Source organism: Gossypium arboreum, chromosome 1 (genome assembly GCF_025698485.1).
Source record: "Gossypium arboreum isolate Shixiya-1 chromosome 1, ASM2569848v2, whole genome shotgun sequence".
Classification (NCBI taxonomy): Eukaryota; Viridiplantae; Streptophyta; class Magnoliopsida; order Malvales; family Malvaceae; genus Gossypium; species Gossypium arboreum.
Genome location: NC_069070.1, coordinates 119,059,798 through 119,086,785, shown reverse-complemented (window position 1 = coordinate 119,086,785; position 26,988 = coordinate 119,059,798). Strand labels below are relative to the sequence as shown.

Genomic DNA, 26,988 nt, shown 5'->3' with positions numbered 1-26,988 from the left:
GACATCCAAAGTCTCAAATGCATAAAATATGATTTTTTTTTTCGATCACTTCTTGAAAGAGTTGATAGTTCTCATATTTAGAATTATTTTAATATAATTTTCATAGTATTTTAAGAATAAAATATTTTTTATTATAGTTTATAATTTTTAAATTAATTAATTTTTATTTAATTTTCATCATTGCTCCTCTTGATCAAATTTACAGTGAAACATATCAAGTTATTCCTTCCACCGTAATTTTTTATTTGGTGGAGGTCCTAATAAAAGTCAAAAAGAAAAAAAAGTATGAGTTTGATCAATATTTTATGGTTCATTTTATTATATATATAGTCGAATCTCTGTTTCTAAAAATCTCTTAAAACATTGAAAATAATAATTTAATTAGCAACAAATACGCGCTTTATATTCTCAAATTATTGGTTCAATCAATTGATTTAATTAGAAATTTAAAATTATTTATGATTTTAATATAAGAACAAACTTAGTTAACAGTTTGATCCATAAATATTATAAATTAAAATGTAACATCATTTTCACTCAAACTTAGTTTTTTTTTCATCATCACCCAAACTTAATTAAACACGAAAGAAATAATGGCATGTTTGCACATGATGTTTAAGGAACAGTTAGATACAACAAAATACAAGAATGTCAACTCCCCCAACGTGATCCCCATGTGAGAACAAATTATTCTAATCGGTCATGATAATTATTACTTCTATAATTTTTATACAATTTTAAAAAATTATTAGAGAATATAATAATATTTTTAAAATTGTATCAAAATTGAAAATACATATTTTTTTAGAAAAAGAAAAAATTAAATTGATGGTAGTGGGGTCACAACTCCGACATAATTAAAGGGAGCCGACAGTCATTTTCCGACTTTATGTTTCCCAGAGAGTAAATATCCAGTGCAACTGACTCTATTACATCAACAAAACTATGTTTCAGTCATTCCACATGGATCCCCATGTTGACGTCAGAAGATACGGATCCCGCAAGCCTCCGATATTTAATAAATGTTCCCAAATCTTATCCATACGTAACAAATGTAGCAACGCGTAACATACACGTGATAGAAACGTGGCGTCCAACCATCAAAGCTGCCAGTCCAAATGACGGGAAAACGTCGAAAAAGGGACATTACAATAACACAACGGCATCCACTTGGAGAAATCGAAACTTGTTAACGTTTAGTCACAAATCCGTGTATCATTGGTGTGTAAAATATAATTTTTTATTGTCAAGTAAAAGTATGACTTATGAATGTGTTATTTTATTATATTAGGAATTTTACCAAATCCGTTAGTCAAAACAACAAAAATACCTAATCCAATTCCAACCAATTATATCTTCACTAATCTTTTTAGTTACCTTAAAAATTCTCTCAGCATTGGTGAGGGTAAAATAGACTACTTAAAGCACCGAATTAATAATCGATAAAAAGAATACGGAATAGAAATAACTTAATTTTCCTATATCAATCTAAAATTAATTACACTCATAATAAAATATTTTATCTTGTAAACTTTTATTCACCTTCAATAAAAAATCCTTTCAATCTATCACTATGTTATGGTGACTGACACAATTACTTAATTTGGTTGGGTATAAATAAGGCATGTAGCATGAAATTACTAATATAAATATATGAAGCACGAATGATGTCACCAATTAAGTGCAATGTTGAATTTTGTTAGAATATTGTACGTGTTACACATTGTTGCATTGAATGTTACAAGTATTTGAGTACACCACAAAAGTTGTGATTATGTTGGTAATTTTATTTTATAATAATAATAATAATAATAATAATAATTTTCTATTTGAAGATTTAGTAGTAACAAATATAGAGATTATATTTGTATTGGAATTTAGATTATAAAGAGTGAATTCTTAAAATGGACAATTTAAAGGACATTCAACTAATAGAAAAACTTATGTTTGATATATTTCAATTTGTAGTGGCTCTCGTGATGTGAAAATGTTGATTTATAAACAATGAAAAATTAAGGTTCAACATGTTAACAAGGAAGGTAATAGAGTTGCAAATGTATTGGCTAAACAAATTCTTAGTTGGGAAATATGTTTCTATAGTTTCCTACAACCATTCGTGTTTTATCTCTTGTTCATGACGATTTAATCGAAGATGACAAGAATAATTTAACTTTGATGTAATGAATCAATTTACTTTATTTACTAAAATAAACATGCCATTCTTTATACGAAGCACAACAAAAATTGGTGTATTTACTGTGTAAATAATTTTTATTTGTTATATATTTATTGTTTTATTTTTTTATTTCAAAAGTGTAATATTTCAACGCATAAAATTATGAACAACCCACTCAAAAAGTTATTAAATATTTTTAATTGTAAATTGTAAAATAGTTAATGACAGCCCATTAAGAAGATGGACTTCAGAGTCTTAGCCTTCACTAGATATAGTTGAAGAGTCATCTTATACATAAATGAAAGTGGAACTGAAAATTTATTTTTAGTTAAAATGGTCAACAATTTCTTACAATGTTTTCATTTGCTCAAATTAAATGTATTACAACGTAAATTTATCTTTTATTATATTTTGATATACTATCATAAATGTTTAAATCTAACCTCACTTATTTTCTTTTTAAATAATTTAAAAATTAAAATTATTCAATTTAAGTAAAAATTTCAACTGACATCAATTAACACACTCAAATCTATATCTTTTGTATTAATAATAATCTTAAAATTAATCGAACTAAAACACAATCGACTATTCAATTAAAATATTGATTTCAAAATTTACAAATATTTAATTATTCTAAAGTAAAGTAAAATAAAAATAAAAGATTACGTTTCCCAAATACTTTTTACATTTCCCAACCAAAACCCAGTTAGTTTAGTTTGCTTCGGTAATACGGTAGCGTTTTCCTATAAGGAAATCAGTCAAACTCCATCACCATACTCAAAATGATTTTTTTTAAATTAAATATAATTACTTAATATTTAATTAAATTAAAAAGAAAAACAACTCTGATCAATTCTATATAAGAAGAAAGTTTTGCTTAGTGTAATCTAACTGTCATTCAAGATCACGCATTCATTTGAGACGTAGCAGACCCTTTTGAAATTCAAGTCTTTGATTCAGATTCTTTTTTCTTTCTTTTTTTGAATGAAATCTCTATGAAAGTTCTTTTTCTAATTCCTTAACGATAGTGATTTTGGGTTATGCAGAAAAGTAGTGAAAAGTTGTGATTTTTGTTGAAGTTGGGTTTTTTCTTTCTCTTTTAATAGTTTTAGAAATGGGTTTGATGGAGATTTCAATAATGCTTCATGTTGGATTAGTTTTGTTCCTGCTTTGGACGCTTTCTCAATTCAATCTTTGCCATCCAGTTGCTTATTTCGCGTCTCTCATCTACCTCTATTTGGTAATTCATTCATCTTCTTCTGAGAATAAAAAATGAATCTTTTTTTTCTTTATTTTTGAACTTGGATTGAACTCTTTTTTTTTTTTTTTGCTTTTGTTTACAAAAATTCCTTTTATTTATTTGTTCATCAAAGGTTCATGAAAGGTATGTGACGAGATTGAGGAAGAAATTGGAGTTCGAGGAAAAACGGCAACAATTTAGGAGAAGGGTGATTCTCAAAATTCTATCTTTTTTTTTTTTTTGCTTTACTTTTAAGTTCTTAAAAAAGATTGATTTATGCTGATTGTTATTGTATTATTTATCAATCATTTTGAATGTATTTTTCCTTTTGGGTAATTCCAATTCTGATACTTATAGTTTTTCTTGTTTTCTACTGTATCAGATCTTCTTTTTTCTTCTTTAATGGATGTTTTAGCATTCTTTATTTGGTTCAAATGGTTACTTTTTTTTGCAGTCAATTTTAGTCTTTTGGATGTTGAGAAAAGTGTTTAGAATCAACCTTTTTATGAAAACAAGAAAAAGCATATGCTTTGCAGCTTTTTATGTTGTTTTATTCTCTTTGTGTAGTATATATAGGCAGGTTGAAGTTTTAGATTCTTAATTTTGAATTTTGATCTTGTAAAGTCTGTCCCTTTAATGCTTTGTTGGCCTTTTTCATTAGGTACTTTCGGATTCCGAATCTGTTCGGTGGCTAAACCATGCTGTTGAAAAAATATGGCCTATTTGTATGGAACAGATTGCATCACAGAAGATTCTGCTTCCCATCATACCTTGGTTCTTGGCTAAGTACAAACCTTGGACTGCTGTATGAATTTTGCTTCTCTTAGTACTATTTTATTGGCTATCTCTGGAAAACTAGTACATAAAGATTCTGATTTAGTAAAATGTTCAATTTAGTGCAAATGAACAATTTGTACTTTTTTAAGACTTGCATTAGCTCCTATGAAGTTACTTTCAATGACCATCAGATGATTATTTTTTGATCCATTTTGGGTGTGTTTGACTGAAATGTTGCTATGCCTGCAGAAGAAAGCTGTGGTTCAGCATTTATATTTGGGAAGAAATCCACCTTTGATCACGGAGGTGAGAGTTCTTCGTGAATGCTCTGATGATGACCACTTGGTATACCTTCTCCCTAACTCCTCTCTGTTGGCTATGATTTCTTGTTTCAATTTTGAGGATGATAGAACTTTCAATTTCTCGTTGCAGGTACTGGAGTTGGGAATGAATTTTCTCACCGCGGATGACATGAGTGCAATACTTGCTGTGAAACTACGGAAAAGACTGGGATTTGGGATGTGGGCGAAGTTGCATGTAACAGGAATGCATGTTGAAGGAAAGGTATTAATAAAAATGGAATGGTATTAGCTATATTCAATTTTCACATTAAAAGAGTTTATAGTCTTTCCTAAGCAGTTGTTAATCGGAGGAATTTGCATGGCATCACATAGTTTGGGCCCCATCCTGCCTCCTGCAAATACTTAACTTTATTGACTTACTGTAATTAACTGGCATTTACTCCATGTTTCAGGTTTTGGTTGGGGTGAAGTTTATCCGGAAGTGGCCTTTCATTGGTCGTTTGCGAGTATGCTTTGCTGAGCCTCCATATTTCCAGATGACTGTGAAACCTGTCTTTACACACGGACTTGATGTTACGGAACTTCCAGGAATTGCTGGATGGCTTGTAATAACTCTTTTTCCTGAAAATCTTTGACTATATTTTATTATCTTTTCCTTCCTCTCAATCTTATTGTGTATCCTCTTTTGCTCGCGTAGGACAAGCTTCTTTCGATAGCATTTGAGCAGACACTTGTTGAGGTTAGTTTTCCTTAACTCTGTTGCCATACAATGGCATAAATTCCATCTTATATTCCACAAATGCATATCGTAGTTTTAGAATGCACTTACAGGTTTAAGTTACCAGCAACTTGCTTCTGTATTGAACTTTAGCTCCAAATATTTGTTTATTTTGCAGCCCAATATGCTGGTTGTGGATGTTGAGAAGTTTGCTTCACCCATTCCAGGTAATTTTTTTCATTATTTTCCAGTATTTAGTTGCTCTTATATTTTACTTATAGCTCGTTTCCGGTCATTAACTTATTACCAGTTCTGCTATTTCATTAGTCAAATTTTCTCATTCACCTTTTTGTTGATTCTGTCCGACAGAAAACTGGTTTTCTGTCAATGAGAAGCAACCTATTGCTCATGCCAAGGTTGAAGTTATTGAAGGATCCGACATGAAACCTTCAGATTTAAATGGTCAGTTTTAAATCCAGTATCTTACTTTTCCATCATGTAAAATACATGGTTTTATGGTCATTGATTGGATATAAAATTTTCAGGATTGGCTGATCCATATGTGAAAGGGACACTTGGCCCTTATAGATTCAGGACTAAGACGCAGAAGAAAACTTTGTCTCCGAAATGGCACGAGGAATTTATGATCCCCGTCTGCTCCTGGGAGGCACCTAATGTACTGATTATAGAAGTTCGTGACAAAGACCATTTATATGATGATAGCCTTGGGTTTGTCTCTGCATCTCTAAAATAACCATATTCCTCGATCATGTTTGAAATCTTCAAACAAATTTTCTTTTCGTTTACGCCTATTATGCTTTTTGAGTGCCACTGTTTTTGCAGTTTGTGCACTATGTTGACAACCCTTTGCAATTATGCATTAGCACGTCTTAGAAATAGTTCCCTTTTAGATGTTTTTGATCCGTGATATATGATACCACTATTTGTTTTCCAAATTCCTTATGACTTGTTTAAGACTCTCAAATGGTGTACTGATTTGCTGTGTTTACAGTAAGTGCTCGGTAAATATTACTGAACTTCGAGGTGGCCAGAGACATGACATGTGGTTGCCTCTTCAAAATATTAAAATGGGAAGACTGCATCTCGCAATAACCGTTCTTGAAGAGAACGCTAAGGTAATTTATTCTATGATCCACATTATAGTCGGAAGGTTTTAAATTGCAACCTTGCGTGCAAATTATTATTATGAGTTAATGTGTCGAGAAACTAAAAAGGATGTATGGACAGTTTACGCAGGTAAGTGATGGTGCTGCAGTTGATGCTTTTGACGCAGAAGCATTAAATAAGGAAGATGTACAAAACTCATTTGCAAATATAGATGTGAATAATGGTTTATTCTCGCCTACTTCTTCAAAGAAATCTCCGACCCTGCCGGATCATTTAGAACCGATAGATGTTGAAGGACAACAAGAAACCGGGATATGGGTCCATCACCCCGGAAGTGAAGTGTCACAAACTTGGGAACCTAGAAAAGGGAAGGGTAGAAGCCTCGAGACACAGATTCATAAAGTGCCTAATAGTTCATTTGGCAGCACCATGTCGGCTGCATCTGGATCCTCTAAAAGTGATGACAGCAGTGCTGAGGAAAACCATAATCCGAAGAATCGAGTCAACAGAGTTAAGCAGGGTTTACGGAAGATCGGTTCTGTATTTCATAGGAGTCCCAAAAACGAGGGTCACTCAGGCAACCTCGGAGAAGTGGTTCCATCTCCCCATGAAAATCTCAGAGCAGTTAATGACAAGGAGATTTTGGTAAAGTTTGTAGTCGACGACAATCTTTTGGCTGATAAGGTCTCAAACGAAGGAAGCTCGAGTCCTGGAGAAGAAAGCCCTGGAAAGATGAAAGACATGGCGAAGAGTATTCTAAAACATGCCGAGAAATCTGCTCGTAGCATAAAACATGTTCTTTCTCGTAAAGGGTCGAAAAAATCACGCAATCTATCAGCTGTGGAAGAACAAGAGTTTCCAATAGAATCCGACTCCGATGATGATGATGATGAATCTTTGTCATCCCCGGGAGTCAAGGGAATACCAATTCTTTCCAATCGCATGCCCAGCTCCCGTGGCAACGATGATACTGAGGAGCATGTCATTTTGACAGATTCAAACAGCCAGTTGAGCCCTGAAACAAATGTTAAGGAACAAGTAGAGAAAACAAGTGTTGAAGGACACAACAACATAGATGACGAAGATGTGAACAATCCCATTAAGCACGGTAATGGAATGAACAACATAGATGACGAAGATGTGAACAATCCCATTAAGCTCAGTAATGGAACGAATGAGCCACCCTTGAAACCAAATCCTTCGGAGAGTGAGAAAAAGGTAGAAGAAGACACTTCTCAAACAGATACGAAAGTTTAGGTTCAGTGTTTGTATGTGCATCCATAATAGAAGACTTGAAAAGAGTTTTGAAGAACAGCGGGCATGGTCCAGCAATTTAGAGTTTTAGATGGATAAGCAATACGTAATACGTTTATACATGTTCCCTGTAAAAATCTCCTTTGTTTGATTTCTCACATTTGTTATATACAACACATCTTTGTAGTGTTCCAAAATGAAAACAGGTTGTACAAGTTTATGGCTTTTTAAACTTTTATTTAAGTTACTTTTTTTAATTTTAATTTAAAATTCATAATTTAATTGTTGATCATTTCAAAATAGTTAACTGCTCCTGTATTAAATTCACATACAAGGATGACTGCATATTTTGACATCCAAAATACGAGAAAGTCGATAAAAGTTGCCAAATATTGTCTGTAACATAGGTTTCCGAATATTCCGACGAGATAAATTAAATTTAAATTAATCACCTAGTTTAGTCATCAAAATTTAATAAATTAACAATTAGATTCAATTATGTCGTTTAAACATTTTGCTACATTTGAGAATAATTCTTTGGTTTGAGCATTTCAGAGTTTTAGAGAACAATGTATATATTATCTTACAAGCTCAGAGATGAGACTGCACTTGCTTCCAACTCCAAACCGAAATGATTTAACAGGTTGCAACCGGAAGCTATGCTACTATCAGACTCTTTCAAACATTAATTCTTCTGAATTTCCGAATTACATTGCATAAAAATGTCATTTCAAGAGAGCTAACATTTCCACCACTCATATTATGCACCGCTCGCATACAAACGGGTCCATTCCTTAGCTGCAAATAGTTAAGGAAACCAAGAACATCAATAGTAAGAAGCACGGCATATCATCTTTGATTCTAGTAGTGATCTAAGATTGCAACCACAGGGTTTTACCTGTCTCGACGGCTTCGGCCTCATTTGTTTTCCAGTGCTTAGCAATGTTCTCCGAGAGTGGATCATCAGGATTAGGAGCACTCAAGAGTGCTTGAATGCTAGCAATAGCGATAATAACTTCAGTATCAACCTAAAACTTGATCAAGATACCGCAATAACTTAAATAACATCTTCAACCCAGACATTAATGAAACCCCTTTCCAAGTATTAGCATGTACATACGAAAAAGCAGTGAAGTCTTTCATGCAGAACAGAAGCTACATAAATAGGGTTATGCTGCACAAAAACTTATAATACCTCAAAAGTACAGTTCGAATCTGGAGAGCCGAACTCCATTTGTCTTTCAGAATATCGAGGCTATTCTTCCAAGCTGCAAGAAAGCTCAATCCTTAGAAGCCAACAAAAGACATCTTTAACACCATAAAACAAGGACAAAACAAGGAACAGGTAGAGCTGACCTTATCAATGTTAGGATGATATATCTTTGTAAGAAACCGGACCTGTTACACCAAATTTGTTAAGGTGGATAAAAATACAGAACATTCCAAAAAGGGCAAAACTAATGGAAGATGAAAAAATTCTGAGAAACAAACAAGTCCAATCACCATACTAGTAAATGTAAGAACAAGGACTTTGAAAAGCCAGTGCATATAACATACTATTAAATGTTCATTTCCAATCAATATTTTCCTCTCAAATGTCATTAAAAGCAAATAATGACATAGAACCAAAACTTCACCATGTTGAAAGGAGAATAATACCTATTTGCCACACCAATAAAGTAAAAGTGAAATTCTGTTGAACCTGAAACTACCGGAACAGATAAAGCAGCGTTCTCTACATGCAAACTAGTGCATCCCTAATTCATATTAAAATCCAATATATAACATTTTCAGATGAAGTCGATCAATATCGTTTATCAAAGGAACATCAATCGAGCATATCCCAACATATGCAAAAAACATGAAGGTCATGCTTTAAGAATAAGTCAATGTTGATTACCTTGGGAGCCGCCATGGGATATTCTTCAGGCAAAAATAGTTCCAACTTGAAAACCCCTCCTAAACAAAGAACCCAAACAAGAAAATTCATCATATTCCATACATAATCCAAAATGATAAAAAGGTGATGAGATATTACAAAGCATGCGAATTGGCCTTAAATTTCAACACAGAAAACATGGGTCCCTTTCTTTATCTTTAAAAGATGGAAATGAAGTAATATAAACGCTGCATAATCATTTTCTCAAAAGAACAGAAAAAAAAGAAAAAGCAAACTTTACGCATATGGAGGTTATTTTAATAACTAAAAATTGGCTATGGTGTCAATCTGCATGTATTAAATCAGCTGAGATCGAACTATTATACAATAACTTCTAAAATTTTACAGTTCTAACACAAAGAAAAATTATCAGCAACCATCAGATTAAAAAGAAAATCAACTACCTTCATATGGAGATTGTGTTGGACCAAGGATCATCACATTGAAACATCGCATATTATCCTCTGATGGTGAGGCACTAATTCCAGGCGCTGTATTTAAGGGGGGAAAAACAATAAACTCTTTTATTTACCAGGAAAAGAAACCCAGAAAATTCAACAAGAGAAAAAAAAGAGCAGAGTATTTACCTGGTTCACTGAGGAGACGCTGAGTTTCCTGTTTAGATCAAAGATTAAGAAACAAAAATTAAGCATGAAACATTTACAAAATTCACACAAACAAACTAAGAACACTTAAAATAATTTGCTGAAGCTTTTGATTCATTAAAACCCAAAACAATTCAGCTACCAAATCAAACTCTAAAAACCCAGAAAAAAGAAAAACAAAAATTATGAGGCTTCTAATGAAGAAACCGAGAAGGATCAGAGTGAGACCGAAAAAGGAACCTTTATGATTCTTCGAGGGAGATTACTGTTGGCCATTGGCGAGATCGAGTGCAAGAAAAAAAAGAAAGAGGGTTTTTGGGATTTAGAAATTGAGAGAAAACGAAATTAAGAATCTTTTGTGTATATAAAAAGAAAGAAAAAAAAAGGAAATTATTTAATGCGCTAAAAAATAATATAAAAAAGAAAGTACTTAACATAATGTTTATGTATAAATATAAAAAAATAATATATATACTAGTAATCTCCCTCGAAAAATCATTCAGGTCCCCTTTCGATCTCACTTTGATCCTTTTCGATTTCTTCCCAGAAGATTTTTTTTTCGTTAAATTTTGTGTGTTCTCCTTTCTGGGTTTCTGGAGTTTGATTTGGTAATTGAATTGGTTTGGGATTTAATGAATCAAAAACTTCAGCAAATTATTTTCAGTCTTGTTAGTTTATTTGCGTGAATTTTCTAAATGTTTATTGCTTAATTCTTGCTTCTTAATCTTTGATCTAAACAGGAAACTGAGCGTCTCCTCAGTTTACCAGGTGAATACTCTGCTTTTTTTTTTTTTAATTTGAAATCCTTGTTGAATATTGTTTGCTATCGTTTTTCGGTTTAAATCTTATGAGCTGAAAAAAAGTTAAAATTTCTGGGTTTCTTCTCCTGGTAAATAAAAGAGTTCATTGTTTTTTCTTTTTCCCTTAAAGAGTTGATTGTTTGCTCTCATATACTTAATGGTGAATTAATTTTGTTTTTCTGGTATAAATTTGATCAACCCCAGGAGTTTGATACATTGACACCATGAAAGAGGAACAACGCTTACTTCTTCTCCACTCATCCTCACTCTTCTCTCCTCCTCAAGGTCTTTCCTTTCCTTCAAAAACCAATTGATATTTCTTTTCAATTTTGTTGCTAACAAAAACATTGAACTTTCTATTTTACTTTTTTGGTTTTTTTTAGGAGTGAAGCTATCATATGGGACGGCAGGGTTCAGGGCAGATGCATCGATCCTTAAATCAACAGTTCACAGAGTTGGGATATTGGCTGCTTTAAGATCACTCAAAACCCAATCAGTTGTTGGATTGATGATCACAGCTTCACACAATAAAGTTACTGACAATGGAGTCAAAATTGTTGATCCAAGTGGTGGAATGCTCACTCAAGAATGGGAACCTTTTGCAGATCAACTTGCCAATGCCCAAACTCCTGAAGCCTTCCTCTCAGTGACTAGCCTCTTCTTTATGTTTTTGGATGCGCATTTTATTCGTTTTATAGTAATTCAGTGAAATTATTGCTGAAAGATAATGGGAATTGATGCATTTTTAAATATATTTCCAAATTTTCTTGATGATTAATGTTAATGTGTTCTATAAGAAACAATAGCTTTCTTTCCCCTTGATGAAAATACAATGTATTATGCATATAATTAACAGAAAAAGTAAACCAACTAATATAGCCTAAGAAGCCCACTTGTAGTTGAAAAGAATTCCAATATAAAGTTAGAGTAGTTTGTATAAAGTGAGACTTACAGTTGAGACCTAATGGTTTTGGGATTGTCGCCTTACCTGTGAGACAAGGTCAGTTGAGAAAGCAACAATCGTTTTGATACTATAGTTTATGTTTGTTTGATGAGTGAACTGAAGGTGTAATAATTTTGTTTAAGCTCAAAAAGTATGCTAAATTTTAGTGTTGTTGTGTATTTGATATAAATGGAGAGGGAGTTTTAGGAAAGGGATGTTGAGTTTGAAGAGCGGATTTAAATTCAATGTTAAATGCGACTAGGAATGCATATTATACTTATCAATTGTTTGTTCATACAACAGCTCATAACAGAATTTGTAGAGAAGGAAAAAATTCCATTAGATGGAGTGCAATCTGCAGAGATATTGTTAGGAAGAGACACCCGGCCTAGCGGAGAATCTCTCCTTGAAGCTGCAAAGCAGGTACACTTTTTTTAATCAACAGGGGATTGCTGAAACTTTGATAATTTTCATTGTGATGTTAAATGCATCTATCATTTGCTAATATCTATCTATTTTTTAGGGAATAAGTTCAATTCTTGGAGCTATTGCACTTGATTTAGGAATTTTAACAACCCCACAGCTGCATTGGATGGTTCGTGCTAGGAATAAAGGCATGAAAGCGACAGAACCTGCCTATTTTGAACAGATTTCAAGCTCCTTCAGGTTAGTTGAAGCTTCAGGTTTTTTTGTAGCCATTTTTTAGCTTGAAATTGTACTACCTACAGTAATGTACTATTGTTTAGGTGCTTGGTAGATTTGATCCCAAATGAAACCAAAAGCAGCAAGATGGATAACACAGTTGTGGTTGATGGGGCTGATGGTGTGGGTGGAGAGAAACTTGAAGTTTTGAAAACTATGTTAACCAGTTTAGTTATCGAGGTTCGTAATACTGGTAAAGGTGGGGGTATATTGAATGATGGGGTTGGTGCTGATTACGTACAGAAAGAGAAGGTTGTTCCACGTGGATTTTGTTCCAATGATGTTGGATTAAGGTGTGCTATCTCTTCAGATTTGGGAGTAAATTACTGTTATCAACTGTTTATAAGCTAATTATTCTTGCATTTCACTGAATTGTTGATCAAAGGTTAAAGGCACATTAAACATGTAACAAATTTGTAATTGTTGATCAAAGGTTAAAGGCACATTAAACATGTAACAAATTTGTGATATTCTTTTCTTTTTATAACTGGTGTGTATAATTAACAAATTTTCGATGGTTTGATAACTGTCTAGTTAGCACTGCTTCATGAAGTGATCACTAATCAGACACTTGATTGATTCATGATGGTATTTGATGGTATTTTTACTATGATACTGTTTCTAGAGTATGTTTTGAAATCTGGTCGTGCTCTGAACTTTTGTTTATTAGGTGTGCAAGTTTGGATGGTGATGCTGATCGCCTTGTATATTTTTCGGTCCCAACTAACAGTAGCAGAAAAATTGATCTTATTGACGGGGACAAAATATTATCCTTGTTTGCATTGTTCATCAAGGAGCAACTAAGTATTCTGACCAAGAAGGGCACTGAAAACCTTAATAATAATTCTCATGCTCGACTTGGTGTTATACAGACAGCTTATGCTAATGGAGCATCCACTGATTATCTCAAACAATTGGGTTTGGAAGTCATTTTTACTCCTACAGGGGTAAAACACTTGCATGAGAAAGCTGCTCAGTTTGATATTGGAATCTATTTCGAAGCCAATGGTCATGGCACTATCTTGTTCTCTGAATCCTGGTTGTCTTGGTTAGAGGCCAGGAACAATGAATTAGGTTTTGCATCTGAAGGTAATTTATGAATAGAGTCCTTTTCTTAGAAGAATTATCTATTATGGTTTATCGAGTATTATTGTCATTTTTTTCTCAGGATCCGAACAACAGAAAGCTGCTCTAAGACTACTCTCTGTCAGTAAATTGATCAACCAAGCTGTTGGAGACGCTTTGAGTTGCTTGCTTTTGGTTGAGGTTGTTTTGCAACATAAGGGTTGGTCCATACATAAATGGAATGAACTTTACCAGGATTTACCTAGTCAACAACTTAAGGTCAGTTTTCGTTATCACTCTTGGAAAAGAAACTAGGGTAGTCTTTCCCATCTATAGAAGGGATCATCATATCTACCTTTTCTTGCTAGTTTTCCATATTTTGACTAAGATCTTTCTTTTGCACGTTACACCTAAGACATCTTATAACTCGTTGAAGAGATGGACCATTTGATTTTCTATACGAGGGAGAAAGTATGCTTCATGTCTGTTGAACTTGAAAAGGATTCATATAGTCCTCAATAGAGAGGCTGTGTTCGAGGGCTTCTAACTAAACTCCTAGAGTTTGACTAGTATAAGCTTGCAACATTAGCTTAAAAATATTAGATTTATTACATCAGAAAGAGAAAAAAGGGAAAATCTTTGATACAACTGATTTCTGCATGCTGCGTCCACTTTATAATGTTTGTCTTGTAAACTCTGCTATAGTGTAGTCTTACATTAGCAATGCTCAAACAATTTAATGTTTCCATTGCTTGTGCTAGGTCAAAGTTGTAGACAGAACAGCTGTTGCAACAACAAATGCCGAAACTGTAGCTATTAGTCCCCCTGGCATTCAAGAAGCCATTGATGCTGAAACTGGTAACATTTTTGTCATTGATCTCATCTCAGTGCATGTTTTGGTGCTTATCCTTGGGCTTATTTTTTAGTTCAATTAACATCTAACTGTTGGGGGAATATTTTTCTCTTAAATCTCTTTCGAGGCCTCGTGTATATTAACTATTTCTGAGAACTCATACAAAATGCAGCGAAGTACCCTAGAGGCCGGTGTTTCATACGACCATCAGGTACAGAGGATGTCATTCGTGTTTATGCAGAAGCCTCCACCCAAGAAGCTGCAGACAGCTTGGCGGGTTCTGTTGCCAAAATTGTTGATCGTTTTCTAGGTTTTAGCAGCTCTCAGCGGTAGCTTCCCTAATCTTTCACAATGTAACAGAAATCACAAATGGAGACGCAGATTACTGTGGGTGCTTTATATTTTATGTTTTGTTTTGAAGGTAATATATTTTGTTATACTTTTTTATAACATTAAACTTTGTCATCTTACTTTTACAGGCATTGATTTCAAATTGAGTTTTCCCCACTACTTTGAACATTACAGAGTTCCTTTTCTGTTCGGTATCTACTCGTCTATGTGGATGCTTCCCTGTGCGGTAAAAGTACCCCGCAATCTTTCACCTTCATCCCTTGCCCTTCATTGTCCTGGTTGATGAAATGGTTAAACTACTTCTTTGGCTGACAATTCCGGCTCCAACCGAGTAATCCATTTGGTGATGGGCAAGGAACACATTGGTTTTCCTCCCATTCTGTGCCCCACATTGATTTCCTAGAGAAGAGTGCAATGTCTCTTCCCAAGCTTGTGAAACGACCTTGTCATAGTAGGTAAAAGCCCCATCGGCCTTGTCAAAAATGAGAACCTTTTGCCGATCAACTTCCCAATGCCCAAACTCTTGGAAGCTCTCCTCTCTGTGGGTAACATTTTATGTTTATGGAAGTGGGTTTTATTTGTTTTATAGTAATTCACTGAAATTATATCAAGAAACTAATGGAACACCCGGAAATATATTTGAGCACCTCCAACTTCTAATAATTAACAAAAAAGGAAAAAAAAAGGAAGATTTTGTGCTTCAGGGTACAGCCTTTTTTTATATTCAACATCACCATAAGCATTTTAAGTAATAATAATAATAAAAACCAGCACCATAAGCATTACTTTCCAACATCAAATTATGTTTATCCAATTCCTCAAGTACAAGGTTAACCAACGAGGAATCTACAAGAAATGCCAGTCCTTTATCATTAAATATTTAAAGTGTTAATAAACAAATCCATCCACCAAACCATCAAAAACAATGTCAAACTGAACAATGATGTACCATTTCCCTGAGATCCTTCCCATGTAAGTCTTGAAGAGCATCATACTCCACCAATCTATCTCCTTCACTCACTTCACACAAATTTTTCATTGTAAGAACAAAAATTTTATTTACTCGAGTTTAAGAAGGGTAAAAATAATTAGTTTAACTTTTAATTTTAAATTGAATTGATTGAATCGATAATTTGATCTAATATATGAACAATTAACTAACAAATAAAAATACATCCCACCACATAATTATTTTAAGTGTGTTATTTTCAAAATAAAAATCCCAAAGTTTTGATATTTATAAAAGAAATTATTTAGTTAATTATTAATAATCCACCAACATGACATGTTATAGTATATGGTCAAAAATATTTAAAATAATTAATATAATAAAAAATATGTCTTCTTAGTGGGGCTTTTTAACTTTAATTAATCCAATTTAAATAATTATATATAAATATTATTAAATTTTAAATAAAAAATAAATTCAACTAAACCGGTTCATGGGCCGGATACGAGCCCACCGTTTTTCTTCAACAAACCGCGAAAGAGCAGATTGCTTGAGTGATGTTTATAAACAAACGGCCGAGAAAATGACAATACACTCACCAAACCAGCAAACCAAACGAAGGATAACATTAAAAATGAACACTTAGAAAGATATCTTCTAGATTTTGCTTATTAAAGCTTTGATTTGATCGTTTCCTCGATCTCATTTAATATTTTTAAAATTAATCTCAAACCCAAACCACCCCATTCAGCGGAATTGACAATGCTGCTTAACGTGGGTACTTTCATAAGATCAGCTACTCGATTTTCTCCTTTCATTATAACCCATTCTTCTCCTTCATCTCCTTCTTCGTTTTGTTTCAGTTTCTCTCCAAAGCAAACCGTCTCTTTTACTCCACAATCATCGCAAATGGCGTCTTTTACTACGTTATCTCAATCGCCTCCAAAGCTATTGTTTCGTCAGTTGTTCGAGAAAGAATCATCTACTTATACTTACCTTCTTGCTGATTGTTCCCACCCTGATAAACCAGCGCTTGTAAGTGTTTATTTTAATGAAAATAAAATCTAGGTTTTGTTTGCTTTTGGGTTTTTTATTTATTAGTATTTGATATATGGTGAAAATGGGCGTGTGCAGTTGATTGACCCTGTAGACAGGACTGTTGATAGAGATTTAAATTTGGTTAAAGAATTGGGGCTGAAGCTTATTTATGCTATGAACACTCATGTACATGCTGATCATGTTACTGGAACTGGCCTCATCAAGGTTTTCCCTTTCTCACTTTTACTCTACTCTGTTCTCTATATTTTTGGGGTTATTAGAGAAGTAAAGTCTACTATCAGTCAATTTTGTTACTTAAGACTTGAGACTGTTGAACTGGATAATTCAGGTTCTAATCATTCAGGGAATGTTATTGGCTCTTAGATTGACGTATATGAATGTGATTGTTCCTTTTAGGGCAAGGTGCCTGGTGTCAAATCCGTTATTTCAAAGGCCAGTGGTTCCAAGGCTGATGTTTTTGTTGAAGCTGGTGACAAAATCTCTTTTGGGGATCTCTTTCTTGAGGTAGGCTTGTGTACGCAAAACTGCTTGTTCTGTCAGTTTCGTTGTATGGATCTTTTTAAACAATTCGGGAGAATATAGCTATGATGTTGCGGTGGTTTACGTATTGCTGGCTCGTTATGAATTCTAAAAGATGAAAAAGAAAATAGAGTTAGAGATGTGAGTATACTGTGTAGGTAACCATGATCAGCATTCTAATGGTTTTGTTATTTAATTGGTGATTTGGTTTTTTTATTTTGATTACACCCAAACTTCCAATGTGGTTTAACGGTCATTATTGAATGATGACCAGTAGGTCTACTGCAGTACTATCTTCTATAATAAGGTAATAATTGCAGGTCCGTGCTACTCCTGGTCATACAATGGGTTGTGTTACCTATGTCACGGGAGATGGACCAGATCAACCTCAGCCAAGGATGGCTTTCACAGGAGATGCTCTGTTGATAAGGGGATGTGGGAGGACAGATTTTCAGGTGTAATGTCTTGAAAATGTTATTGCAGCTAATCGCAAAAAAATGGAACGAATTAATATTCATGTCATTAATACAAAAGAAGCGGTCTAAATTAAAATGTTAAGCATGTAAACCAATCTTGGCTTTGCTTATGCAATTTAAAATTTTTGTATGTCCCCATGTGATGTTTGGATTACGAATGTATATTTATCCACTGATATTTGTCCCAGGAAGGGATTCTCGAACCAATAATTGATTGTTTTTGCATTTAATTTGCATGTCCTATTTGTATTTCAAACAATAGGACCGATGTGTAGATATCTAACTCTCGGTTACCTATTTGTCTAGTCTTCTACTTATCAGTGCTTACCTTGTTACTGTGGTTGCACATAAAATGTTTGTCATTCAGAAGCCTCATGGTAAACTAATCAGTAATTCAATCATCCTTGAAGTAAAAGTTTGAACTATCAGGGCTATACTTTTTGCAATGGATTTTCAGTCATGAGTACATAAATGCTTGTTTTATATGCTGGCAATTTCTTTCCATCTGGATGTCATTGTCATGGATATTTCTTTGTCTTCCAGGATTTTTGTTATGCTTAAGTTTTTAAGATAATTTTCTCTAATGCTCCCACATTCAGTAGCCATTGACTAGTACTGATTAATACATTTTGCAGGGTGGAAGTTCACAGCAACTCTACAAGTCAGTGCATTCACAGGTAAGGACAGGGTCCTTTTATGGTCCCATTCTTTGAGTTCTCAAAATTTTATTGTAATTGTCAAAATTTGAATAAAAATTATGGACTTATTTGTTTCATGGATCCAGATTTTTACATTACCGAAAGAGACATTGCTATATCCAGCTCATGACTACAAAGGATTCTCAGTAAGATATATAACTTGATTCCTATCATTTCTTACATATATAAATGATTGTTTGATTATATAAAACTCATTGATTATAGGTAACCACTGTGGGAGAGGAGATGCTATATAATCCACGCTTGACAAAGGATGAGGTATTCTTTCCGGAACCATCCATCTTCCCTTTTCTTTGGAAAACAGCTTGTTACTTTTGACAATAGAACATTAAGAGTGCATGTTTTCATTTCAGTGATAAGAAAGGGTTTCCTTTTATCCGTATGATCTTTAACTCGTATAAGCCGCATATAACTTCTGTAATTAAAATTGCATATGCATTGAACATTTCTTGCTGAGCATTGGTTTGATTCTCTTGGATGGGACTATTCCAATGAACATCGCTATGGTAAAACATGAAATCATGAAAAAGCATGACATCTCGATATCTTCACGCATTTGATTGAAGATTATTCTTTATTGTGGTCATAGAATACTAGTTTCAATGTGTCCTATCAACATGTCTGATAAGATATTATTTGTTGAATACCCTTTTTGCAGGAGACTTTCAAAAATATCATGGAAAGTAAGTTGATGCTCACTATATCCAGTCTATAAAAGATTAGAAAAAAAACAAAAAAGCATCTTTGGGTTTTTTCGGATTGCTGGTTCTGATATCTCCTCTGTTTTTGTTGGTGCAACAGATCTTAACTTGGCATATCCTAAGATGATTGATGTTGCAGTGCCAGCAAATATGGTTTGTGGGTTGCAAGATTTGGAACCTAAAGCCGATTGAGGCTTTGCTGGACACCATCCATAAGTGTGCACAGATTTTAGTTGTATTATAATTCTGGATCTTAATATCACTGGATATGCTAAATAAAATGGCTAGAGAAGCCACGTGATTGCAAGGAATCCATAAATTATAAATATATACTATATCATATTGTAATCATGTAATATTGTCGTCTTTCTATCTGCATCAACTTTTGTTCTTCATACATACCCATTTTAAGTTACCGAACTATCTAAACAACAGAACACCAATCATATTTTTATTATGGACCAATCATATTTTTTAGGTTTGATTTGATTATTGGACCAACCAAATTCAGCCATATCCTCTACATTTCTGAATTCGATCAAGTAGAACATATTAGTAGGTATAAGCTATGAGTTGAATTTGATTTCAAGATAAATAACGAATTGTACAAATTTGTTGGATTAACTTTGATTTTAATTTCAATATTATAATTTGAATTCAAATTAATATTAAAAATTTTCATTATAAATTAACTCGTGAATTTTTTTCAAAACAAATATTAGAAGATTAGAATTTAAATCATTCGATAACTTAAACTGACTCGATTAACCGAAGTGAATCAGGAATAATTTAGCTTCACAAGATGTGTCGTTTATATCCCAAATTACAATGTAATAATAAGTTAAAATTGCCAAACTGGGTATGATAGGCAGTAGGCAGCTTCCTGAACCCGATCCTAACGCTCAATTTTCCCTAGTTGATTGATCACCATAACCAGATCTAATTTCTCAATCTAGAATCTCCCTGGGAGGAGAAATGAGTAATGAAGATAGAGACAGAGGTGTAGCTGTAGATAAACAGCAGCATAACCAATATGGAACATTCCAAGGAGTTGCCAACTACCCTCCTCCACGTCCTCCACGTCCCCACCACCACAACCCGCATCCGCAACAGCAACAGCACCAGCACCAGCAACAGCAACAGCACCATGTGCCAACTATTGGGTTTCCTCCACCTCCCTCTATCGCTCCTCCTCAGTATTACCCCCAAGCCTACCAGACCGTGCCGGGTATTCTACAAATATGAAAAAACTTTCTTCTCTTTTTATTATCGAAATGAAGGATTTTGAGATTTGGGTTCTTGTTAGATGAATGGTTAATGATATTTTTTAAATGAAAGATCCAAGTTTTTTAATGTTTTAGAAGAAAAGGTGTTTAAATATTAGGAGTTTTTTAGCAGAGAAAGAAGATAAATAAATGCATGAGATACATTAGCAATATTATTTGGATTTGGTTGTCTAATGTATTGAATTTTTTTTTTAAGGGTGACCTGAGTAGGTGTGGGAAGATTCAAAGTTTTTTCTATTATAGCAGATATATATATTTTAATGGTTTAAGAAGAATGGAAGTCGGTTTCAAAGAAAGATGAGAAATAAAAGCATTTATATATATATATATATATATATGATATGTCATTAATTCATAAACCAAACATATAAAATATGTAAAAATGTTTGGGGGTTAATTATGGTGTTTTGACAATCCTGTAACCTTCAACTTGAAGAAAACCTTAGGTTTCTAAAATTTATGTGAAGAGTTAGAATGGTAGGCTTCATGGATCTGAATAACTAGAATCAATGTAAGAGTGGTATATTGTGTGAAGTTTGGTTTCTTGTATATAATTGTATCGAAAACAATGTTACATGATTTAAAATGATCGTTCATCCAATTTAACAAAGCCTGCATTATGTTGATAAAAAATTTTAATTCATGTTGCGGTTTGTTCTATGATATCTTTGATGTCAAGGTTATGATGTTGCTGAAGGAACACCTGTAAGAGATAAGCTACCGTGCTGTGGCATTGGATTCGGATGGTTCTTGTAAGTGTACATAGTTTTCTTTGTTTTTTAGGAGTTCTTTACATATGAAGTAAAACAAGTAGCAACTTGATGGATATGTCATTATGCTTTAACTTGAACAAATCATTTTCCTTTATCTCTAATTGCCATTTCTTTAAAAGAAAAAGAGGGAGTTGTGTAGTTTACAGTTTGGACAAATGGGAAGTTAATATAATGCACTATTTGGATGAAAATGTTATAAGAAACCTGTGAGTTCATATTGGGTTTATTTTATATCATAATTAGATTGTTGAGCTGGCTGTCATACTTAGATGGTATTTCATTTTGCTACTTGTTAAACCATACCACTTTCACATTCATACTTGAAATGGCTGGGATTTAGTGCCATTCTACTTAGCAGCCTCGTGTAATACACAGGTGAAATGTTTATCTTTTCATGTCACCTTAAAGTTCCCATTTCCATGACGGTATTGTTAATTGAAGACTGGTAGACACCCCAAAATACGGAAATTGTTTTGGATGTATACCACTTTACCATGCATGATTGCATGACATATATTTTTCTACAAGTTTGCATGACATTTTATTATTATATTGGTCGTTATTTTCTGTACTCGTAGCTTCCATTTATATATTTTTATGAATTTTGAACTTTCTTGTTTAATAAGAGAAGTATGCTGCTTTGAAGGTTCATCATTGGTTTCTTCATTGGTGGCCTTCCCTGGTATATTGGATTCTTTGTTTTACTTTGTGCAAGGATAGACGACAGAGAGAAAGCAGGATATATTGCTTGCACAATTGGCGTGAGTATCTTTTCTATCAGTATTTTTTCTTTTCCAATTTTATGAAAGCCATCCTGCCTTGTATTGATCATCAACTTAACCATTATATATATATGTGTGTGTATCTTATGTATTTGTACCATGCTTTATCTTCACTGCAAATATAAGTTAAACTACAAAGATTGGATTGTTAAAAAAAAGTTTAAAATGTTAAAAAAATTGGAAATTTTGATTTTGTAAGAATGATAGAAAACCAAGGTCAATGCTTGCATATGTTATCTACTACATGCACAATCGGGTCGATGTCTGTCTATATTTTTCTTGTTTAGAAATCGTGTTCAATTGGGTTACAATATGTACTATTGAAGTGTCAATTTTTTAATTTCCTTATCAAGATTACACATTTTTTTGTTAATATTTGGAATCACTTAATGGTTATAAACCCTGCGTGGATACTGTCCACAAAGTCTAGTTGGAAAATCCCTTGTATTCTTTGTCCTTTCTAAGAACTTTTCCTTTCCATCATTCTCGCTTCTGTTTTCTTTTTTCTTCCCTCTACTTTAAGTCATTATCTAACGTAGATATCCCTTGTATTCTTTGTCCTTTCTATGGCAATCGAGTCAATTGATGGCAAGCCAAAAAAAAGAACAACTATCCTGTCTTACTCGATTGCCATCCCTACTGTTAAACACCATTAGGAAAAGGAAAATTTTAGTTAAGCTTTAAAACAGCCATGTTTTAACGATGTTGGTGATGGTGCTTGTGCAGGCCCTTCTTGCTACAATTACAATTATTCTTAGTATAACAATTAAAGCTGGTGGGTGGTAAAGCACACCTGTTTTTGACTGAGAGATGTATAGGTTCCCAAATAATATGTATATGCCCCCCCCCCCCCTCTTTTATTTTATTTCATTTCCAGTAAGTTATTGTTTATGATAATTTGCAACAAATGTTTTTATCATTATTTTGTTGGTGAATGATAATAAGATTAAACTTTACTTTCTTAAGCTCCAATTCTTTGGACGTTGGTGATTTTTATTATAGTTGATTCATTGTATGGTATTAATATAATTTATGTCGCTTAAAATTTATAACTGGAAATATAAATTTTAAATTTTACTTCAATTTGTTTGTATTTATAAATGGTTAATTCAAACTTATTTTTTCCTCATTATATTTTATATTTAAATTAACATTTAAACTATTTTCATTAGCAATATTGTTATTAATTATATTTATTAGCACCAGCATCAAACTTACTAAAAATTAAATTTTTAACTTTAAAAAAAATATTTTTAGCTATTTATCATCACAGAGAAAAAAAGGTAAGGTCACCACGCCTCATGCTTCAACACCTCAAACTAGAATCTCATCACCTGTATTTATCATCGATTCAGAATTTTATTTTTACTGTATTCCAGAACTACCTAGAAATATATCTTCAAACTTCCTCTGGTTAAGTTCATTGATAGTCAACTTACTATTATTTCTAAAAAAAGACAAATAAATTGATTAATAGTAATATCAATGGTTCAATTTTATTCTTACCAGTATCTGTCCTTTAGAAAGGGGCTTATAAAAGAGATAAGAGGAGAGTAAACTTGAGCTTCAGCTTTCCACAAACACCTTAATTTGAAGACACTGTTCTCTCATACTAAAAAAGACATGGAAGTTTACCTTGTAATTAGAGATTTGGTTTCATTGCTTGTTGTTGGGTTATTAATGATATGGGGATGGAGAGCTTTAAACTGGGTATGGCTGGCCCCAAAAAGGCTCGAAAGGTGCTTGAGACAACAGGGTTTTGCAGGTAATCCTTACAGGTTCCTTTCTGGTGACATAAAAGAGCTCTTCACTATGAGCAGACAAACAAGAGCTAAACCTATGCCTCTTAGTGATGATATTGGGCCTTACGTTGTTCCTTATCAACATCAAACTGCCAACCAGTATGGTATGTTTTTTTATTTAATCTGCAATTTATGATAATTCTTTGTTATTTATGTATGGAATTTATTGGGAGGAAATGCAGGAAAGAATTCATTTACGTGGATTGGTCCAAGACCAAGGGTGAACATTACGGACCCTGAAAAAATAAGAGAAATACTTAACAAATTTAATGACTTCCAGAAGGTACATACCAATCCACTGCTTAATTTGGTTGTAAGCGGCCTTGCTAACCTCGAAGGAGACCGATGGAGCAAGCATAGAAAAATCATAAACCCTGCATTTCATCAAGATAAGTTGAAGGTATAGAATAGTGATGGGTACTCAAGACTTTACAGAAAACATCATACTTAAACCTGTGCTTTTCTGATTTAGAAATAATTGGATGCAGAATATGTTGCCAGCATTTTATCAAAGTTGTAGTGACATGTTAAGAAAATGGGAGAAGATGGTGTGTACAGAAGGATACAGTGAGTTAGATGTGTGGCCTTATCTCGTAGATTTGACAAGAGATGTGATTTCCCGATCTGCTTTTGGAAGCAGCTTCGAAGAAGGCAAACGAATTTTCCAATTACTAGAGGACCAACTCGTTTTCCTAATCAAATTAATACAAACTGTTTACATTCCAGGATGGAGGTAACCCTCAACTTAATTTGCTTGAAAAAGGTTGCAAATGTTGGAATTCGCTAAAATCGTGTTTGTTTTCTTGAAGGTTTTTGCCAACAAAGACAAACAGGGAGATGAAGATGAAACACAGAGACATAAAAGAGTCGCTTAGGGAAATGATAAAGAGAAGAGAGAAGGCAATTAAAGCAGGGGAAGAGAGCAATGAGGACTTGTTGGACATACTTGTGGAATCCAATATCAGAGAAATGGAAGCAAAGAATATGGGGATGAGCATTGAGGATGTGATTGAGGAATGCAAGCTGTTTTACTTTGCTGGCCAAGAGACCACTTCGGTCTTACTGGTGTGGACTATGGTTTTATTAGCAAGGTATCCCGATTGGCAAAGTAAAGCAAGAGACGAGGTTTTGCATGTTTTGGGTGACAGTAAACCTGATGCTGATGGCCTTAATCGTCTCAAAGTTGTAAGTCCCTAGCATGTCTTTTGAAGGTCCGATCAATGAGGTCGACAACTCAAAAACTTGGTTTTTTTGTTTCGCTAATTCTACAGGTAACAATGATATTGTACGAGGTTCTAAGGCTGTACCCACCAGTGGTTGAGCTAGGACGTTCCGTTCCAAAAGAAATAAAACTGGGGAATTTGTTGTTACCAGCAGGAGCAGAAGTTTCGGTTCCGATCCTGCAGATCCACCATGACAAAGATCTTTGGGGTGACGACGCACGGGAATTTAAGCCAGAGCGGTTTGCGGAAGGGGTTTCCAAAGCAACAAAGAGTCAAGTCACGTTTCTGCCATTCGGATGGGGTCCTAGGATCTGTATTGGCCAAAATTTTGCCATGATGGAAGCCAAAATGGCGATGGCTATGATTCTCCAACGCTTCTGGTTCGAGCTTTCCCCTTCCTATGCTCACTCTCCTTACAGCAGGGCAACTCTTCGTCCACAGCATGGTGCACAGATAATTTTACATAAACTTGGCTCTAATTGAATTGTTATGTAAACAGATCTTTTTGAAAATATAGCGTTTTAGTGTATCGTCAAAGTCCGGTGTCTGTAATGGTACAATTCCGATGCATGAATAGTAAATTTTAAGATGTTTGGTTAAGTCCGAAATAATATGCAGAAATTGAGTGTCTTGAATGGATGTAGTATTTAATGGTGGACATAGTTGAGGGATTAATGTGGTAATTATCGAACAAATAATTGCATATGGTACAAAGACTTATATGGAAATTAGAGCGGGGGGAGTAGAAAATGACTACTTTGCTTTGGGCATCAATTTAGAAAGATTTAAAGTACAAATGTATTATTAGTTTAAAGGATTTGTTTTAAAGAAGGAATGACAATTAAACCTCATGGTTGATTTGTGGAAGGAACCGATGATAGGATGATTATTCTTAGTGGTAAAAAAAAAAAAACTATTAAGGAGGTTATTATACTTGTTATCAATTTCTCAAAATTTGAATGGGTTTAAGTCAGATTATATCAAGCTTGTTAGATGAGTTCACGGACCAAGCTTGCATGATAATGGCTGCTCACAGAAATGTATCTATAGTTTTCTACAAAGTCATATGTGAAATTATGCATTGGTACCGCATAAACATGTTTTATGTCTAGAATATTATACGTGTCTATGTGCATGGAATCTATCTAGTATATCATATCAATGAACAGTATCAATGGTGGAGCCCCAAAAGTATTTTTGGGGGGTCAGAATTAAACTGTATGTTTTTATGAAAGTAAAAATTTAATTTCAATATTTTAATAGTCAATTTCTTTTTAATTTTGAAGGATTAAATTAAATTTTTATAAATTTTTAGGAGGTTGAAGTACAATTTTATCATTACTAATTTAAAATTTTATAAATTATAAAAAATATAAATAAAAAATTTTATATTTTAGGATAGCCAAGGCTCCTGCCAACTCCAACTCACTGAATAGTATAAATAAATAAATACCATCATCTAAAATATGGGTAAGTGTCCAAAATATGATTTTGGTGAAAATATGTAGGGTTGGTCTCATGGAAGTGTAAAGACAAGAACCCCGCTAATGTATGGGATGTGTAAAGTTGAATCTAGGGAGCAAATAGGAGTGAATCATTTTGGTAACATTTGGACAAGAAACATAATGAACAAAATGAAAGGAGAGGAAGCTAGTAAAAGATTTTTTTGGGTCATATAATTTGGTTGGCATATATTTTTATAATTTTTAAATATCATTTTGGAGTTGAATTATAACTTTTTTATATATTATCTTAAAATTTTATAAAATTTAAGGAGTTAACACATAATTATTCCATGGGTCAGAGCTGCCCTCGCTTTGCATTTCTTTGAGATTCTGATGCG

At 33.5% G+C, this 26,988-nt stretch overlaps 6 protein-coding genes across 14 annotated transcripts; 5 read left to right on the top strand and 1 right to left on the bottom strand.

Annotated features, from left to right (window-relative positions):
• The first annotated feature begins 2,959 nt into the window (after nucleotides 1-2,959).
• Nucleotides 2,960-7,868, top strand: LOC108483431 (C2 domain-containing protein At1g53590). Of its 4 annotated transcripts, none has more exons than XM_017786821.2 (12): nucleotides 2,960-3,419; nucleotides 3,553-3,627; nucleotides 4,081-4,224; nucleotides 4,446-4,541; nucleotides 4,629-4,760; nucleotides 4,951-5,103; nucleotides 5,196-5,237; nucleotides 5,395-5,443; nucleotides 5,586-5,678; nucleotides 5,762-5,945; nucleotides 6,229-6,352; nucleotides 6,465-7,868. In XM_017786821.2, the coding sequence occupies exons 1-12, from the start codon at nucleotides 3,294-3,296 to the stop codon at nucleotides 7,599-7,601; spliced, it is 2,355 nt and encodes a 784-aa protein (XP_017642310.1). In that variant the 5' UTR covers nucleotides 2,960-3,293; the 3' UTR covers nucleotides 7,602-7,868. The 4 variants fall into 4 exon arrangements, with proteins under 4 accessions (XP_017642310.1, XP_017642311.1, XP_052887212.1 ...); XM_017786822.2 differs by having other exon boundaries at nucleotides 3,010-3,419; nucleotides 6,474-7,868; XM_053031252.1 differs by lacking the exon at nucleotides 2,960-3,419 and having other exon boundaries at nucleotides 3,426-3,627.
• Nucleotides 7,869-8,068: 200 nt separating this feature from the next.
• LOC108482243 (ubiquitin-conjugating enzyme E2 36-like) lies at nucleotides 8,069-10,528 on the bottom strand. The gene is made up of 8 exons (XM_017785357.2): nucleotides 10,383-10,528; nucleotides 10,125-10,152; nucleotides 9,942-10,028; nucleotides 9,499-9,557; nucleotides 8,935-8,996; nucleotides 8,794-8,853; nucleotides 8,497-8,594; nucleotides 8,069-8,396 (listed from the first exon to the last, which is right to left on the bottom strand). Exons 1-8 carry the CDS (start codon nucleotides 10,416-10,418, stop codon nucleotides 8,359-8,361), a joined length of 468 nt encoding a protein of 155 aa, XP_017640846.1. The 5' UTR covers nucleotides 10,419-10,528; the 3' UTR covers nucleotides 8,069-8,358.
• LOC108480257 (phosphoacetylglucosamine mutase) lies at nucleotides 10,525-15,502 on the top strand. 4 transcript variants are annotated; one of them, XR_008286099.1, is made up of 12 exons: nucleotides 10,525-10,645; nucleotides 10,883-10,910; nucleotides 11,147-11,227; nucleotides 11,326-11,588; nucleotides 12,189-12,308; nucleotides 12,409-12,551; nucleotides 12,632-12,880; nucleotides 13,258-13,676; nucleotides 13,756-13,931; nucleotides 14,414-14,510; nucleotides 14,678-14,892; nucleotides 14,985-15,502. XR_008286099.1 is itself a non-coding variant. In XM_053031260.1 (11 exons), exons 3-11 carry the CDS (start codon nucleotides 11,167-11,169, stop codon nucleotides 14,836-14,838), a joined length of 1,689 nt encoding a protein of 562 aa, XP_052887220.1. In that variant the 5' UTR covers nucleotides 10,525-10,750; nucleotides 10,883-10,910; nucleotides 11,147-11,166; the 3' UTR covers nucleotides 14,839-15,502. The 4 variants fall into 4 exon arrangements, 1 of the variants encoding a protein (XP_052887220.1); XR_008286096.1 differs by having other exon boundaries at nucleotides 10,525-10,750; XR_008286100.1 differs by having other exon boundaries at nucleotides 10,525-10,750; nucleotides 14,678-14,926; nucleotides 15,031-15,502.
• An 871-nt stretch (nucleotides 15,503-16,373) lies between these two features.
• LOC108480258 (persulfide dioxygenase ETHE1 homolog, mitochondrial) lies at nucleotides 16,374-19,590 on the top strand. 3 transcript variants are annotated; one of them, XM_017783178.2, is made up of 10 exons: nucleotides 16,374-16,579; nucleotides 16,669-16,840; nucleotides 16,940-17,068; nucleotides 17,261-17,368; nucleotides 17,704-17,838; nucleotides 18,495-18,536; nucleotides 18,644-18,703; nucleotides 18,783-18,836; nucleotides 19,237-19,261; nucleotides 19,380-19,590. In XM_017783178.2, the coding sequence occupies exons 2-10, from the start codon at nucleotides 16,715-16,717 to the stop codon at nucleotides 19,469-19,471; spliced, it is 771 nt and encodes a 256-aa protein (XP_017638667.1). In that variant the 5' UTR covers nucleotides 16,374-16,579; nucleotides 16,669-16,714; the 3' UTR covers nucleotides 19,472-19,590. The 3 variants fall into 3 exon arrangements, with proteins under 3 accessions (XP_017638667.1, XP_017638665.1, XP_017638666.1); XM_017783176.2 differs by having other exon boundaries at nucleotides 16,374-16,840; XM_017783177.2 differs by lacking the exon at nucleotides 17,704-17,838 and having other exon boundaries at nucleotides 16,374-16,840.
• Nucleotides 19,591-20,019: 429 nt separating this feature from the next.
• LOC108480613 (60S ribosomal protein L18a-like protein) lies at nucleotides 20,020-23,085 on the top strand. Its single transcript, XM_017783661.2, has 4 exons — nucleotides 20,020-20,507; nucleotides 21,245-21,317; nucleotides 21,985-22,099; nucleotides 22,847-23,085. Exons 1-4 carry the CDS (start codon nucleotides 20,255-20,257, stop codon nucleotides 22,904-22,906), a joined length of 501 nt encoding a protein of 166 aa, XP_017639150.1. The 5' UTR covers nucleotides 20,020-20,254; the 3' UTR covers nucleotides 22,907-23,085.
• Nucleotides 23,086-23,416: 331 nt separating this feature from the next.
• Nucleotides 23,417-25,756, top strand: LOC108480612 (cytochrome P450 72A15-like). The gene is made up of 5 exons (XM_017783660.2): nucleotides 23,417-24,026; nucleotides 24,105-24,322; nucleotides 24,411-24,655; nucleotides 24,732-25,107; nucleotides 25,194-25,756. Exons 1-5 carry the CDS (start codon nucleotides 23,744-23,746, stop codon nucleotides 25,626-25,628), a joined length of 1,557 nt encoding a protein of 518 aa, XP_017639149.2. The 5' UTR covers nucleotides 23,417-23,743; the 3' UTR covers nucleotides 25,629-25,756.
• The last annotated feature ends 1,232 nt before the right edge of the window (nucleotides 25,757-26,988 follow it).